Raw genomic sequence first — 17,897 nt, 5'->3', positions numbered from 1 at the left:
AGCAGCAAAGCTTATTTTGAGAAGATGTTTTAAGCCACTTCACTAATTTGGAAGAGCTGCTGCTTTTTTGTTCTAGGAACTCCTTTTCAGCACAAAGCTCATGTCCATCTTCACCTCTTGTCACAGTAAAACACAAATAATCCAAATTCAGTCATTGCAGACATCTTCTGCAGTTTTTAATTTTCAACTCTGAACATCCATGAGGGGAGAAAAAGCAAGACTGCATGTGGTAGCTTTACCACAAAATTTCCACAAGAAGAAAATCACAGAAGTCACTCAAAAATGTTGCTCATGGATTCTCTGAATTAAATGTGGAGGCTTTTCCGATTGCAGGCATCCGTTGCTGTCTTCAATGACAGAGAAGCAGCAGCTACTCCTGCTCCTGCATCCCTGGGAGCCCCTGGGACATCTGATGGAGACCATGCTCATGATCAGTTTTCTATTCCATACTCCAGGCCCGTTCCTGCCCTGGAGCTGGCTCTTCTGCAGTGGCCATCCCATGGCAGGTGAGGCTTTCCACCACGTACTGTGCCAGGCAAGCATCCAACAAACCTGCTCTGGGCTGTCACCAGGTCCTGTAGCATTTTCAGCTGCTTCCCTTCCCTCAGGTCCCCCCGCTGCCCCACTCACACACATCATGGGAGAACATCCAGGCTCCTGCTTCAGCTGTGTGTGGATCCTGCCCCTCTGGATAGTGGGGTCCTGAGATCTGCCCTGCTCTGTCTCTGCAGCTTCCTGTTAATTAAAGGGCTGTGACAGCTTTTCCTGCTCCTTTTCCCTGAATATGTCACAACAACCAGCTTCATGAAATCCAAAAGGGAGAGTTAGGACTGCATTTCAGCATCTGAACCTCTTAACTTACTATATATATATATATATATATAAGGACAGCATAACAAAACGACAAAAAAAAAAAAAAAAAAAAAAAAAAAGGAAAATCATTAAGATATAAATAATTTGAAAGTGATTCCTTAGAGCCAAAAATGCTTTTCTTCAGAGTTTGTTTGTTTTATACTATAATAAGCTGAAATAAAATATAGCATCCTGGTAAGGTACTGCAATAAAACCTGACATGCTGTATTCTGCAACTCCCTCTAGTAATAACATAATAACTAATGGAATATGACATAACAGGACATATCATAATACTAGGATTAAATCTCAGTCTCCTGGTTAAATACACAGGTGGTTCAGGTGGAGCTGGTATTCCTCTGGAGCAGCTAGAGGAAGCAGTCTCTGACCCTACCCAAGGGATGGGAGGGGCAGAAGGAAGCTTTCCTGGTTTCACCTGCTCTTTTTATGTAATTTCGTATGTGTTCTGGATTGACAAGTACCTGTCAAATTTAAAATCATAGTGTAGGATGGAGTATTAGGTTTGCTGTCTCCCAGAGTATGAAAGTTATGTTCACAAGAAAAGTTTTTGTCAGGTATTGTCGTGGTTTAACCCAGCTGGCAGCTAAATACCACGCAGCCGTTCGCTCACCCTCCCCCCTCCCTCTCTGGGACGGGGGAGAGAAATGGAAAGTGAAGCCCGTGAGTTGAGATAAAGACAGTTTAATAAGACAGGAAAATAATAATAACAAAATAATAATAACAATAATAACAATAATGTTACAATGGTGATAATAGGAAAATAATAATAATATGTACAAACAAGTGATGCACAATGCAATTGCTGACCGATGCCCAGCCTAACCCTGAGCAGTCCGGCCCCCTCCCCCCGGCTAGCCACCCCTATATATTGTTTAGCATGACGTCAGATGGTATGGAATACCCCTTTGGCTAGTTTGGGTCACCTGTCCTGGGTCTGTCCCCTCCCAGCTCTTACTGCACCCCCAGCCTGCCTGTTGGCAGGACAGAGCAAAAGGCTGAGATGTCCTTGGCTTGGTATAAGCACTGCTCTGCAACAATTAAAACATTGGGGTGTTATCAGCACTCTTCTCATCCTAAGCCAAAACACAGCATTCCACCAGCTACTAGGAAGAAAATTAATTCTGTTCTAACTGAAACCAGGACAGGCATATCTGTTATTCATCATGAGGAACAGGTTTAAATTTATAGTGCCAGGCTGTTAGGAACAATTTTAGCAAATAATATATTCTTCATTGATTGGTTGCTTTTTGGTGTGTTTCCTTGTTTGTTTGTTTGTTTGAGAATTATTTTAGCAATTTTTTTACTGTTTCATTAGATTTTATAGGAGTTTGCAACCGAATTTGTCTTACAAAATATTCTCACTCTTCTCTTTCCCTTCTGTGTGCCCTTTAACTTCAGTTGATGAGGAAGCTGGAGATTAGAGATGGTGTGAAAATGATACAGGTCAAAAAAGAGTTGCTCAACATGGAGGAGCTGTCAGTCACCACCTGACTAGTTATGTGAGAGGTGCCTTTGTTTTCTTCATGTATCATATTAGTTCATCTGTATAACTGATTTTCTGTCTTTGGAAGAGTAACAAGAAATTGAGTTTACCTGAGAATCATCCATAGTGGAGACTGTTGGATTTTCTCCTCCTTTCAGAATTCAAGTCATCCCTTCTTTTTACAGAACCTGTGGGTTACATGTAATCAGGTGAGATTATAGTAAACAAAGAAAATGGTCAGCAAACAGAAAATACCATGTACGAACATTTCTTTACATCACCGTTAGACCAAAGCATCTTCAGTGTTTATCCTAAAGTGTTAACCCTTGAGTGTTAACAAGTCAGCTTCTCTGGACTAGGATGGATAATATGTGATGGCTGCAGTCAACAATGGGGCATCAAGAGGCCCCTGCAAGAGATGTGTGTGCCAGTGTCATGGCACTGAGAGATGAACTCTGGAATACACAAAGCACACAAAGTGCTTGCTTTTATTGCTGCCCCAGAACTTTAGTCAGTCAGTGGTATTCCCAAGAACATCCAGTACAACAGCAAAATGTCCTATATTTCAACATGTAATGTATATATTTGCTTGATGTTAATTGCTAGAATGTAAAGCTAGAAAACCAATGTTATGACAGTTCATTGCTTGTGCTGAAAGGCTCATCATGTCTTCATTGCATGAAACTTAAGCACAAAGCAATTGCATTGTGTTCTCATTGAATATCAGCACTTGTACCTGTCTGAGATCATTTGTTATAAAAAACAATATTTAAAATACTGTGTTGTCATCAGAAGCTGCTCCTGCTGGTATTTGCTAAATGCTTTGGCATGTTCCCATAATCACAGAATCACAGAATTTCTAGGTTGGAAGAGACCTCAAGATCATCGAGTCCAACCTCTGACCTAACGCTAGCAGTCCCCACTAAACCAAATCCCTAAGCTCTACATCTAAACGTCTTTTGAAGACTTCCAGGGATGGTGACTCCACCACTTCCCTGGGCAGCCTGTTCCAATGCCTCACAACCCTTTCAGTAAAGAAGTTCTTCCTAACATCTAATCTAAAACTCCCCTGTCTCAACTTAAGCCCATTCCCCCTCGTCCTGTCACCAGGCACGTGGGAGAACAGACCAACCCCCACCTCACTACAGCCTCCTTTAATGTACTTATAAAGAGCGATAAGGTCGCCCCTGAGCCTCCTCTTCTCCAGGCTGAACAAGCCCAGCTCCCTCAGCCGCTCCTCGTAGGACTTGTTCTCCAGGCCCCTCACCAGCTTTGTCGCCCTTCTCTGCACCCGCTCAAGCACCTCGATGTCCTTGTAGCGAGGGGCCCAAAACTGAACACAGTACTCGAGGTGCGGCCTCACCAGAGCTGAGTACAGGGGGACGATCACCTCCCTAGCCCTGCTGGTCACACTGTTCCTGATACAAGCCAGGATGCCGTTGGCCTTCTTGGCCACCTGAGCACACTGCTGGCTCATATTCAGCCGACTGTCCACCATCACTCCCATAATAATGGTGTCCTGTTATTGTTTTTTGTTGTTGTTGTTGTTAATGATGATGATGATTTTTTGTTTATTTGTTTTTAATGAAATATAGGGTATTAATGAGTAACTTGAACACTGTAGTTTAATATTTTCTTTGGCTTTTGCCACAAGTGGTCAGTGTTGATGCTGTGTGTTGCAAAGTTGTGGAAGGAGCTGGAAGAGAAAGCCAGCCATGCTGCAGATCTCTGAGCCATACAAAAGGCCAAGACCGACATGCTTTGTGAGAAGGGAGAGGGGAGGTGGGGTTGTAAGGAGTTGCTGAAACATGGGCTAACATATAGCTCTGATCCCCTCAAGTGCAGGTCACTAGCTGGATTCACTCATGCTTTCTCACTTCCTTGATGCTGGGCAGTGATTCACAAACTTAAAGAAGAAGTGATCTCTTCTCTCTCCTCAGCTCTCACCATCTGCAAACAACTCACCTGGATGAGGATAGAAGCCCTCTGGCCCTTCCACAACTTCAGGAGAACAGGTAGCCATCCTGCCTACTACTGCTCATGCTATCATCTCTGCAGGATCCCCAGAGACCTTCTGAGTGGTCCCTGAATAAAAATGAAGGTGCATTGACCTGAGCCTGTTCAGGGAGCACATGTAGTCAGATCCTAAGGCGAAAAAGTGACTGACAGAGACCAACCACCACTACTCCTGGGCTGCAGAAAGCCACAGCACAGAGGAAGGACTGCCTTATGTTCTTCTGTATCAGTGCACTGACGTGTTCAATGCTCTGAGATAACAATCACTGTGAGATCTGAAATCTTGCAGAATTTCACCCTCATGGAAGTTCAAACACATAAAGTATGAATACCTTCATTACCTAGATAGTTTCTTCTGGTAAGTGTTTGCAAACGTTGGAAAACCAGAACTCTATTTTCAAACTGTACCATATGAAAGATCTTTTGGAAACAATTACCAACACTGAGTAACAACTTCATATAAATCCCACTCACAGCATCTTGCAATCGTAATCAACGATGATCCATTTATTGTGTTTTCTGCATTGTTTAATCTCAGGTAGAACATGTGACATCTGAAGGTTATGTACGAATCATAGACCAAAGTTTTGTCATTAATTGGAGTATGTTTATTAGGTATCAATTATTAACTTAAATTAATAATAACAATAATCAGCATAAACTTCATTTTTCTTATTGATATGTGGAATGGCTTCTGTATAGTGACATATCTATAGCAAACAAACAAACAAACAAACAAAAAAGAGGTATAGCTTAGGGGAAGGATTTCCAGAAGTGCTTCATGTTGCTTTGACTCATAATTACACAGGGGTGGCACAAGGCCTGGCTGGATAATGCCCAGTGCACACAGGACATCGTGTCTGATCCATGTGGGAGCAGACTTCAAGTTAGGCTTGTGCAATGTGCCTGGGGGCTGTCTGCAGCTAGCAGGCAGGTAGGACACAAAGTGCATCATGCTGTAAACACTCCAGAGGTTGCTCTTGCATTGAGAGCAGGCGTAGCTGCTATGCCAGGTCAACCTTGAAAGCTCTTGAAAATCCATCTTTATGCCTCTGCATTACAGAGACTCTCTTCCAGTGTGACAGAATTGCTGCCAGGCCAGTTGTATATCCAGCTCTCAGTTGATTTTCATGCCTTTTGGGTAAGGATCCGTTCTTAGCACAGAGGTGGCATGTTGTCGGTCACCTCCTTGTTCCTCATAAGATGGTTTGTATGTAGGTCTGAATCCAGGGAAGGAGAATATCCAGCTCACTGATGGCCTTGTAGATTCCCTTCTCTCCAAGCTGTCAAGAAGATAAAGACATTAGAAAAGAAGCCACCCTCAACACTTAAGCAGCGCGGGTGAGAGCCAACACCTCCTGGTCTTACCTTAAGAAATGTTGTCTTTATAATTTTGACTGGTGGAGTTAACCTTGTGGATGGAGCACATGGAAGCTGAAGGGATGAGAAGAAACCAAAAGTTTGTTGCACCAAAGATGCTGATGGAAAGACACAGTGGTGAGGAAGAGTCAAACCCACAGTGTGGCACCATCGGACTACTTGTAAAATGTGTGAAATCAGCATCATCTCAGTACCTCCTGCTACTACACTTGTGTCATTTTACTTGTGTGCCTACTGGAAAATTGAGTCCATACCACAAAAACTATAAAGTGAGTATCACCACATCTTCATATTACACACTTTCTATCCATCTCAGGGCTCTTTATATCCGTGGCAGTTACAACCTTTGCACAGTGTGGCCTATCTCTAAGGTTCAGGTCCTTTAACTTGAATTTCCAGCCTTGAGACACTGCCAGCAGGGGGTCCCCAGGCCTGGCATCCACCACCCTGCGGGGCTCCACCTGCTGTGCCACCACTGTCTGCTCACTCTGCATACTCACAGGTAAGTGCTCTCTCATCATAACTCTTTCAGTTGTGTTTTTTTAGAGAAGTCTAGCTAAACTTTCTGAGCAGCACCTTCAACATGGCTTCCTGACTCCCCAGCTCCCTGTGCTTTACAAGGAAAAGAATCCTTCTTTTAGGGAAACAGTGGGAAAATCTGGTATTTTCCAATTTATGAAGAAAGACAATGTTTTGGAAAAGAAAAAAGGCAAAAGTCTTGAGCTCATATGAAGATGAGTCCATCTTTCTACATCACACAGACTTTTTAAAAAGGAACACAAGTATTTTCTTTTCAAGTTACCTTTTTTACATGTTTTATTTACATGAAAATGTATAAAAATGCAACTCAAATTTATAAACCTTAAACCTCTTTATAAATTTATAAACCTTTTATAACTAGTTCAGACCTTCATGATCTGGGGCTTTTTTTAAGGTACATCTGCATGATGCAGATTTCCATAGAAGTAAATTGGTAGCAGAACTGAACACTGATTCAGTGACAAAACTGCCCCAAGTGTTAGTATGCTTTACAAACTCTTCTCTTCTTGCATACAAAGCAAATGAACAAATAAGCAAGCAAGCAAGTTTGCTTATTTCAAGCTATGCTGCAATATGCAATATCTGCTGAAGACCTAAAAGCACTGCCTGTAATGATTAAAAATTCTGCAGTGAATATATTGCCTTCCTGCACTCCATTGAATTGCAAGGGAAAAAAAAATTCCACAACCTCCTATTTATATAGGAACATCACAAGCAGCTCATAAACAGCTTGATGCTGTTCTCAACAGTGTTGTCATCCCAATAGGGCACACGAGCAAGTAAATGCGCTTTTTGTTGAGAGCCATGGTGCTGCAGATGGATGTTCCCAGTTTCCAAGAAGAAATGTGTATTCCCTTTACCATGCAATCATATTCTAAATGAAAGACCTCGATTTCACCGCAGAAAGGGGATTTAGAGATGTTGGTACCTATGCAGTTTTAAAAAAACAGGACACGGGCTCTTAAGTTATTGGAAAATGTTAATGTTTCTTTGTTTGGAAAGCAATCAATAAAAAAAATAAAAAATAATAAATTAAAAAAAAAAAAAAAAAAAAAACACCAAGAACTAGCAACATTAAAATCATGATGATAAGGTAGTAGAAAATCTTCAGTAGTGGTTTGGAAACAAATGTTAAGAATTTTAAATAGCATGATTATATAACTTGGTTCTATAACTGCCTGAATTAGACTAGAGTTCATGAAAGAATATAGGGTGGGTATATATATAAAGATGTCACTGTTTCCCTCAATTGTATAAAGAACTTGACCCCTGAAAGAGGATGAATTCCTTATGGAAGTATGTTGTCATGGTGGAAATCCCTTCTGATAAACATCTTATAATACAACCAGGTAATAAAAATTAAAGAGCTTATGTAAACAGGTGAATGAGATTGCTTATTTATTGGGAAATAATATAGTGGATAAATCCCAAACTGTGTTTTAGCAGAAGATTCATCACTTTCATTCTGATTACAGTTTCTAGTATGCATTCATATGATTTCTTTTGTTGGCTTTGAATTAATAAAAAATCTTTTTAAATTGTTACAGTTTTCAGAAATTAGATGTCTCCCAGAAAATCATGGCAAGTCATCATTTCAGAAAGAGATATTGTTTTTCTACTGTAACAGGAAGTCTTTTCTTTCCTACCAGTATTTTTTAAGATCTGGAAACTTAAATCATTTAGATTTGTGTTGGATAAAACACGGGTGCTAATTATGAAAAAGAATATAGGAGCTTTGAGAAAATCACTGCATTTTGTCTCCATACAGCACTAGAATCAAATGTATTGCTATATATATTACTGTATATATTGTGTATATATATATTACTGTATTATATAAATGTATTACTATACGTGATTCTATGATTCTGTGATATTATCTCCAGTCACTGATGGTATATCAGAATAAGTAATGTTCTGCTCTGAGTTGAGTCACAGCTGATAGTCTGAACTCTTCTGTGTGTACTGGCACTTGTATGGGGTGTAATTGCTTTTCCAGGCAAGAATGGAATCTCTTTCAATGATATTGTAGCGTACAATACCAGGAATTTTGACAGACACAGATAATTACAACAGCGTATGGAATGCTGTGAATAATGGCTGTAAATTGCAATGATGTAACCTGAGAACTGGTGGAGTTTTCTCCCACTGGGGTCTGAATATTTTTATATTTTACAAATATTTTGGTTGTGTTTTGTAATTCAGCAGCGCAAGGAGATGTCTGAAGATGCTTATTGTTGAATAGCAAATATTTGTGTGCATGTAGAACCAATGTTCCTTTCTTATATGCCACCACACAGTTAAGAACAGACAAATGTATAACTCAATAACATTTCATTGACTTCTCACCCTGCCTTCACTTTTTAAAATTACCATAGACATTTACCTGGCCATTCATGGTTATAAACCCCAAGTCACACTTGAGATTTTGTGACACTGTGATTTGTGAGGACTACAGGTTTTGTGGAGAAAAAAAATATATCCACAGGTCAAAAAGCTTTAAGACACACCCTGTCTTTATTCATGTACTCTTCAAAAAGAAGAGCCAGGTGGTAAGACCTCACAGGGTGTTCAGCAAGCTCACATGTAAGTGACAAGTCTGGGAAGAGAAAGGACCCACAATTGACACTGTCATGTTAGCACCACCCAGTAATCTATGTGTATATTTTCAGCAAAAGTATGCTTTAACTGCCGTCCTGGTGTCATTTACAGGTGAGATGATGATGTTGCTGGTAGAAGCACCTTTTCTCTGGAACACCTGGATCCACTGTAGGGACATGTTGCCAGTGGGCAACTGCTTTGACTTACAGGTATAACTGGCATACAGAAACTGCTCCCTTGTGGTTTATTCAACATCATAGGATCATAGAATCACAAAATCATAGGAACCATTTAGGTTGGAAAAGACCTTTGAGATCATCGAGTCCAACCATCCACCTAATGCTACACAACCACGACTAAACCATGTCCCTAAGCACTGCATCCATATGTCTCTGATACTTCCAAGAATGGCAACTCCACCACCTTCCTGGGCAGCCTGTTCCAATGCCTAACCACCCTTTCCATGAAGAAATTTTTCATGATATCCAATTTAAACCTCCCGTGGCACAACTTGAGGACATTGCCTTGCATCCTATCACTTGTTACCTGAGAAAAGAGACCGACACCCTCCTTGCTGCAAACTCCTTTCAGATAGCTGCAGAGAGAGATGAGATCTCCTCTCAGCCTCCCTTTTCTCCAGACTACACAGCACAGTTCCCTCAGTCACTCCTCATATGTCTTGTTTTCTGATCTCTTCACCTGCTTTGTTGCTCTTCTCTGGACACACTCGAGCAACTCAGTATCTGTGCAGTGAGGGGCCCAAAACTGGACACAGTACTGATGGTGTGCTCTCACCAGTGCCAAGAACAGAGGAATAATCTCTTCCCTAGAGCTGCTGGCCACACTGTTTCTGGTGTAGGCCAGGGTGCTGCTGGCCCTCTTGGCCACTTGGGCACACAGATGGTTGATGAGCAGCACCCCCAGGGCCTTTTCTGCCAGGCAACTTTCCAGCCACTCTTCCCCAAGCCTATATCACTGCATGTCACTGCTTGCTCAGGAGACACCACCAGCTCTTTCCAGAGTATGGTGGAGCAGAGATGACATGTGAGTAAAAGAACCTGAGTCCACTGGGTATGCTGCTGAAGAAGGAAAGTATGACCAGAGTTAATACTGTGGAAACAAAGAGCCACATCTCTCTGTTTACTCTGCATCTTTGCAGCTTTGGTGCTGAAGGGCAGTATGAGGCAACATCATCAGAAGCACCAGTGGGGAAGTGGGCTGTCTCCATGTCACCTCCACCACCTCGCCTGCCCCCTGCACTCACTCTGAGAGGAAATGAGTGGTGTGAAACCTCCCCAGGCTCAGGGGGAAGCCCTCGGGAAGCTGGGTCTTCTGCGATGTAGGGCACACCATGACTACAAATCACCTCCTCTGCTTGCTAAAAAGGTGTGATCTAGCCCTTTCTTAGCCTCTCAGATGGACAGAGGTAGTTTAGCTCTCACAGATATACTCACACATGCATTCATGTTCTCTTGCAGGACCTGGAAGGCGCTAATAAGGTACAACTTTTCACTTTCCACTTCAAGATGACTGAAAACATTTTTCACGTAGAATGAGAGGACCTGGTCTCGAACACTGCAATTTGTCTGAAAACAAAGCAGGTAAGCAGCTACCAAATGAAAACCTTACAAGTCACATATGACCTAAAATTTTCACCTTGTAAAAATACATGTAGTTAGAAAGCATACAATCAATAGAAATATTTTCGTGAACTTTAATGTTCAGCTCAACATACCCCTTTGTTTTCTGAAGGTAAGGCAAGAAGATGTTGCACTGGCACAGAAGGGCCTTATTAAGACTAGTCATGAAAAGAAGTGACAGCAACAAATACAACTAATTCACAAGGAATAAATGGAAGTTGAATATGGGAGTTAAACCAGATTATCTTGGCCAAATTGTAGGTGTCATTGTCTGATTCCTCCACACCAGTGTCCCATGCCATTCGAAGTGCTGTAAGGAATCCCAACTATCCCCAGCTGTTGCTCCAGAAGAGAACAGTCATCTTGTACATGCTATGTAATACATGTACCTTACTGAACCGTAGGATCTGTTGGATACCCAACAGTATTTCAAATGGCTATATGCCCATTTTTAGGCAACTGAACCAAGTATAGGGTGCAAAATTACCACCAGGAGGGGAAGGCAGATACAGATTAAGCCACCAAAATGCAGGTGTCCACACGTACATCCCATGGGCAAGTGAGGGGCATTCACTCCCAAGGTGATCAGTGAGATCCAGGGGAGTTCAAAGGCCAATAGGTCGCTCAAGGATAAACTGACTCAATTGGCCCTGCTGACTAGATCTCTGCATAAAGGTATGTGAGCTCACATACCTATGAATAGACCCCCCAAATCAGTATTTTACATGCCAAAGCTTACAGGGGTACTCTGATCTCCCTCTTCTAGAACATCTGCCGAGTTCAAAACCCAAAGCAGCTCTTGGGTGCTTGGGTGTCCTGGGTGCTCTGTAGCATCCCTGGGCCATCTGCACTTCTGCACACCCTCAGCAGAAGGTTTCTCAGTTCATGGGATGGTGGCTTTGGTTCTGGCCCTCATGTAAATAAGCTACTGCCTGAAAAGCATTGCTGGGAAGGACCACACACACTAAAGCATTCACAGGAGGAGCAAGAGCTACCACAAACACACGCCTCCCCAATGCGGCAAACACCCTCACCCCAACTGTCCAAGGAAAGTACCGCTGCAACCACCAAGAGACAAGTGTCTACAGCCAGGCTTTCCACATCCTCTTCTTTCTCCCCATATCACACTCACATCCCCTTCATGTCCCATAGGAAAATCACTTTCTTGGGGGGCAGAGATAACATTCTTCCTCTAAGTGAAGGATTTCATTAAATGTACGGCTCTCATAAATACAAAGTCCTTCCCAATTAAACACAGCTGACTTACGTGTCGGCTGTCATTCCTTTTGATCCCACATTCTTATCTCTACAAACCGAAGGAAAATCAAAGCAAGAAAATGGAAAAACAGTTATATAAATCTTACCATAAACAGCACTTTTGTTGTCTTTTTTAGAAGTCTTGTGTTCTTGATGAGATCCTTCTGTAAAATACAGTGTGCTAGTATTAATTAATCTAAGCAGAGGAAGGAAAAGAGAGCTTTGTCTAGTTGGTACAAAGCTTCGCTCTGCAGTAGTGTTTCATACCAAGGTTCTTTGGGTGTTGTAGTAGGAATAATGATAAAAATCTTCTACATCTTATTCAGATGTAGAATGAGGACTCAGCAAATCTATGCTCCAATCCCAGCCTAGCTACAAACTTCTTCCATGGCCTTGGCGAACTCATTCCACCTCTCTATGCATCTTCTTTTTTTCCATCTTTATGAAGGGAGTAGCATTTCCCTGTCTCTCAAGACCACAGAGATTATTCAGCTTATTAAATTTTCCAGGTGGTCAATAACGAAGCTGCCAAAGAAGCATCCATAAATAAATAAACTTCATCTAGTGGGATCAACTTACAGGAACAGATGATTTTAAACTAGTTGCCTTGATATACAGGTTCTCTGTCACTTGGGAGAGGAGTCCTTTTCGGCAGGTATGCTTTCCTGTAGGTGACTTTTTGCCTTCCACAGTGAAAAGACAAAGTAAAACTAAAAAATGCCCAGATCTGAAAATAGAATATACTTTCATCTTCGCTCCCAAATCTTCGTGCCTCTACAGTCACAGCGGCGTATGTGATACAGCAAGACTGGTTAGACGACAGAGGTTAACCTAATTTTGTTAACCCTCAAAGCAGCTTCTGCACTGAGATGCTCATGTAGATAACCTATTGCTCGTGTGCTGGCTGATCAGTATTGTTGCTGCGCTTTTTTATACATCTTGCTCCACTTTCAACAAATTTGACCACAATCATCTGTGACGTTTTCTAAACGATATCTCCATATTTACTGGCAGCAGGGTCAAGGTTTCCAAGAAAGAAGAACTTCCCTCTCATGTGAGAAGTTTTCTTTCATTTAAGTGGTGGTCAAGTGAGAAAAAAATTGTTGAGCTGGTTAGTTTGGTTTTGTAACAAAGTACACCTAGTGTGTGATTTTTTTTTTATTTTTCCACAAAACCTTATGGTAGCAGTTTTGTAAAAGGTAATGGCCCAGAGGAAAAAAAAAATGTGTTAACTTAACCGAGAAATTTTAGAAAATCAGTTATCTATAAGGAAGCTGGACTATCCTGCCTTTAAAACTTCATTGCCTAGCCTTTAATAAGTGTTTTGTTTTCGGGGTACGGCAGCTAGTAGCAAATGATCTTGCTATTTTAATCTCTTGAATTAGTCTTCTACTAGGGCAAGATTTGCACCTGTAGAAGCAGCATGCTACGTATTGTGAAAGAGAAGGCTCCAGCAAGGGCTCTGCTCAAGGACCAGAGCATGCCTGGCTATTGGGCTGCTTCAAGAACCCACCAAGAACCAAAGGTTGCTGGAAAATGGCATGTAGGGTCCCAACATACCCACCACAAAGGCAGTAAAATTTAAACCATAGAGTCAGATGCTCACTTTTCTACAGTCATGCTCAAACATAGATTGGGAAGTCTGTATCTCTAGCCTGCTTTTGAGATAGCCAAAGCTAAGAGCTTCAGAGCTGTCTGAAGTGAAGCTGGAAGAATGGGATAAATTCATCTCAAGTACCACTCAATAAATGCAGGGAACATCACATCAAAGATAGACTTGGAAATCCTGAAGCAGCACCAGCAGTATGATGCTGTTAAGACAAGAACTGGTGTAAATCAGCCATCAGACCCCTAGGACTAGCTGAGGTGTATGCAAGAAATGGGAGAAAGCAGCTTTTGGTCCAGCATAGCAATTCTTCAGCCTACATTGATACCAGCTCTGGGAGAAAGAAGGATGAGATGAGCTAGATTATAAACTCACCCCAGCCTGGATCCCACTAGCTATTTTATAAAAACAAATATACATAGCCTCCAGGCCAATCTGGACTCACATGTGGCCCCAGGGATCCAAGGATCATAGAAGTATTAGAGCAAGTCCAGAGGAAGACTATGAAGATGGTCAGAGGGCGAGCAAGTCCAGAGGAAGACTATGAAGATGGTCAAAGGGCTGGAGCATCTCTCTTATGACGACAGGCTAGGGGGGTTGGGGTTGTTCAGCCTGGAGAAGAGAAAGCTGTGGTGAGACCTTATAGTGGTCTTCCAGTGCCTAAAGGGGGCCTGCAGGAAAGCTGGAGAGGGACTCTTTGTCAGGCAGTGTAGTGATAGGACAAGGGCGAATGTTTTAAACAAAAAGAGTGTAGGTTTAAATTAGATATAAGGAGGAAATTCTTTACTCAGGGGGTGGTGAGGCAGTGGAACAGGTTGCCCAGAGAAGCTGTGGGTGCCCCATCCCTGGAGATGTTCAAGGCCAGGCTGGATGGGGCTTTGGGCAACCTGGTCTGGTGGGAGGTGTTCCTGCCCATGGAAGGGGGTTGGAACAGGGATCTTTAAGGTCTCTTCCAACCCAAACCATTCTGTGATTCTATGATCCCACCTGTAACAGCTCCTGCAAAAGGGTTTAAGCACACAACCACCCACACATCCCATTAGCTTCACCAGTGCTGAAGAGCTCTTGGGGTCCAGGCCCAAAGAGGGCTGCCAAGAGAGCTTAGATTTTGGTAAGTGGAGATGATGGAGACCTGATTCCCTGCATGCATTGTAGTGCTCATTTGAACTATGGTCTGTGCTTAAGCTCTCTAAATGCTGTCAGACTTGCTTGATGAGATACACAAAACCTCAGCATACGATGTATGTGGATGGAACGTTAACCACTTGCTCCAAATTTCTTCCTAGAAAAGGATCTCAGGCAATTGCAAGAGTCAGAATACAAAACTGCCTCAGGTTCCCCAAGGTGTGGTACTCCCTGGTCAACAGTTTTCCTCTAAATGGGTCATACAGCCAGTTTGTAATGGCTTTTCACTAGAAAATCAATAATTTTAAATGTCTCTGAAACTTCTGTTGCTGGAAAACCCTTGAGCCCACAAGTTTCATTTTGTCTGTTCTGTGAGCTCCTATGCTTGGAGGGCTGTAGTAGTAACACCACATTGCATTGGGCTCTAAAGAGCCCCTATGGTGAATCAGCAAACATCTTGATGGATCTGGCTAACTTTTAAACTGAGTGGTGTAAACAAATGCAGATGGGTGTAGACATATGCTGTCCATATTACATATTGATAATATAATATATAGGGATTCCTTAGCATTCCTGACGTAGAAGAATGGTGGGTACCATTTAATATCAGTTCCTGTACAGTTACTCTCCACCTCTTTTGAAATGCTTACTTAGTTATCAGTCAGAGAATAACCATTATCCATTAACTTTCTGTTCCCTGTTCAGAGCAAAGTTGTTGTTTTCTTCTTTTGGGGTCTCATTTAGTGCTCTGTAGTACCACTACATTTTAGTGCCACTTTGGCTCTCAGGCATAATTATGATTATAAATAATATAGATTAATAAAGAACTGGTATTACAACATGTTTTAAAGTTGCATGAAATAGAGGAAGAAACAAATTCAGGGACACAGACCTTTTAGAAAAGAACAGTGAGAAGAGCTACAAAGCTTTGTGTGGATAGTGGAACTGACATACCCAGATCCAGTCTGAGGACAGTAGTAAAACACACAACAGAGCATGTTGACTTCCAGACATAAGATAGAAACCATGGGAATTTAAGGAGACCACCCCAGTGAAAATGGGCTCTTACAGCACGGAAACTTTTAGATGCACAGTATTGTGAATACTTAGAGCAGTACAACACTTTTGACACATGAAAAGTTCATGTATTACATAAATACAACTTGTGTAAATTTTAAAAAGAATAAGAAAAACTAACAGAACAGACAACATACCAGAAGAAAATCTTGCCTGATTTGCCCTGCCTAGGGACTAAGCTTCAAAGAAGGCTGAAAGTAATTTACAAATGCAGGACTAGTGCATGAGAAGATCTTTTCTTTGCTAACTTATTGAGAAACATTAAATTGAACCATGGAATGTTTTTGATCTATATGAGTTAAATAGATATTATTAATATTAAGTTATCTTTATCTATGTAAAACACACAGACACATCTACGATTGCTACAAAGTTCTTAGCCTATTTAAGGTAACAAACATATCATCTCATTGTTTTGCAGCTTATCTGGTTTTCTGATCTGCATCCATAAAAAGCCCCAACTAGTTTCTTACTTCTGAATCTTTTCACCTTTCACATTTTCTGTTTATTCAATTTCCTGTTAGTATAACTAAATTAGCTGTATGCTTCCTATAAACATTAATAACACTTGTTCATCTGCAGCTAATGTTATCTTATGCTATTTCTTAATCCCATAATTTTTGTTCTCTTCTCCTTTGATATCTGACTCAATTCACTTTGATCTTCCGAAAAATAGTAGGTCTACATGAAGATCTGTGGTGTTTATGCTCAAAAATTTGACTTGATAAGTAATAATGAAGTCTACTGAGAATTGGGGATAATAATACCTATCCTACTATAGGACTCAAAAAAAAAAGAAATATTCTAGTGCCTCCATCATAGAGAGAAGCTTGGATTGGAGAAGCTCCTATCATCCAGAGACGATTCTGCAATCTTCTGAACAGGGTTGTAATGAACATAGGCATATAGCTAATTCTGAAATATGCACAGAAATGCCCAGCACTGCTCCTTTTAACCTTCTTTTACCATCTGAAATAATAGCAAACTTCGGAGCTGGTATAGATTTTTTCAAAATTAATGAACAATTATGAGCCAAGTTTTCAGAGAAGAGAAGAGAAGAGAAGAGAAGAGAAGAGAAGAGAAGAGAAGAGAAGAGAAGAGAAGAGAAGAGAAGAGAAGAGAAGAGAAGAGAAGAGAAGAGAAGAGAAGAGAAGAGAAGAGAAGAGAAGAGAAGAGAAGAGAAGAGAAGAGAAGAGAAGAGAAGAGAAGAGAAGAGAAGAGAAGAGAAGAGAAGAGAAGAGAAGAGAAGAGAAGAGAAGAGAAGAGAAGAGAAGAGAAGAGAAAAGACTACCTGGTCCAACACCCTGCTCAAGCAGGGCCATCCAGAACAAGTTGCACAGGACTATGTCCAGGTGGCTTTTGAAGATCTCCAAGAAGGAGACTCCACAGCCTCTCTGGGCAGCCTGTGCCATGCTCAGGCACCCACACAGTAAAGAATTGCTTCCTGGCGTTTAGATGGAACCTCTTGTGTTATGGTTTGTGACCATTGCCGCTTGTACTGACACTGGACACCACGGAAGAGTCTATCTCCATCCTCTTTACACTCTCACATCAGATATTTCAATAAGAAAGATTCCCCATCCTCCTCTCCCTTCCCCCTCCACAAACTTCCTCTTCTCCAGGATAAGCCATCCCAGGTCTCTCAGCCTCTCTTCAGATGAAAGATGCTCCAGCTTCTTAATCTCATTTGTGGCCCTGCACCAGCAGGACCACATGTCTAATGCACTCAGAATTTTTTCACTTTACGCCTTAGATGAACTTCATAAAAATTTTAAGGCATTAAGTAAAGCAGAAATCAGACTCAAACATAGGAAAAAAAAAAAAAAAAAAAAAAAAAAAAAAAAAAAAAAGAACCAACTAAAAAAAGAAGAACAACCACAATTACATTTCCTCTGGGCATTTGCATTTCTTTGCACATTATGAGTAACATCTTGTGATTAAGCCTCAAATGTGAATTGCTATAAAACATACTCGTAATGCCCTCTCATTTTCAAGGAAAGGCACAAACCGTTTCAGGTAGTAGGTGTCCCTGGGCTACTGGTCTGGTTCTCTGTTTCACTGTGGTGACAGATGCCCTGTAACAGTCTGCCAAGCTAGTCTTACTTCAGCTGCCTGATAAGAAGGTCTCAGCATGCTGTCACTCCAGAGACAGTTTACAGAGTGTGCTCATAGTCCATTTTGAAATCATTAAGGTACTAAACCTAAAATTTCCCTCCATGCACAGAAAATAAGCAGCAGTTTAAGTTTTCAAAGCAGTAGTGAATCATTATGGCCAACAATTAGCTGTCTCGGAAGAATG

At 41.5% G+C, this 17,897-nt stretch overlaps 1 protein-coding gene across 1 annotated transcript; it reads right to left on the bottom strand.

Moving 5' to 3' along the window:
• Nucleotides 1-5,103: 5,103 nt before the first annotated feature.
• Nucleotides 5,104-12,540, bottom strand: IL26 (interleukin 26; the record flags this gene model as incomplete). The annotated part of the gene is made up of 5 exons (XM_084506818.1): nucleotides 5,104-5,655; nucleotides 5,741-5,806; nucleotides 10,348-10,479; nucleotides 11,898-11,954; nucleotides 12,370-12,540. 5 exons carry the CDS (start codon nucleotides 12,538-12,540, stop codon nucleotides 5,569-5,571), a joined length of 513 nt encoding a protein of 170 aa, XP_084362944.1. The 3' UTR covers nucleotides 5,104-5,568.
• Between the last annotated feature and the right edge of the window lie 5,357 nt (nucleotides 12,541-17,897).

The sequence above is a fragment of the Aythya ferina genome, assembly GCF_964211825.1.
Source record: "Aythya ferina genome assembly, chromosome: 1".
NCBI lineage: Eukaryota > Metazoa > Chordata > Aves > Anseriformes > Anatidae > Aythya > Aythya ferina.
The sequence above is the reverse complement of the archived record's forward strand: the minus strand, read 5'-3'. Positions and strand labels throughout refer to the sequence as shown.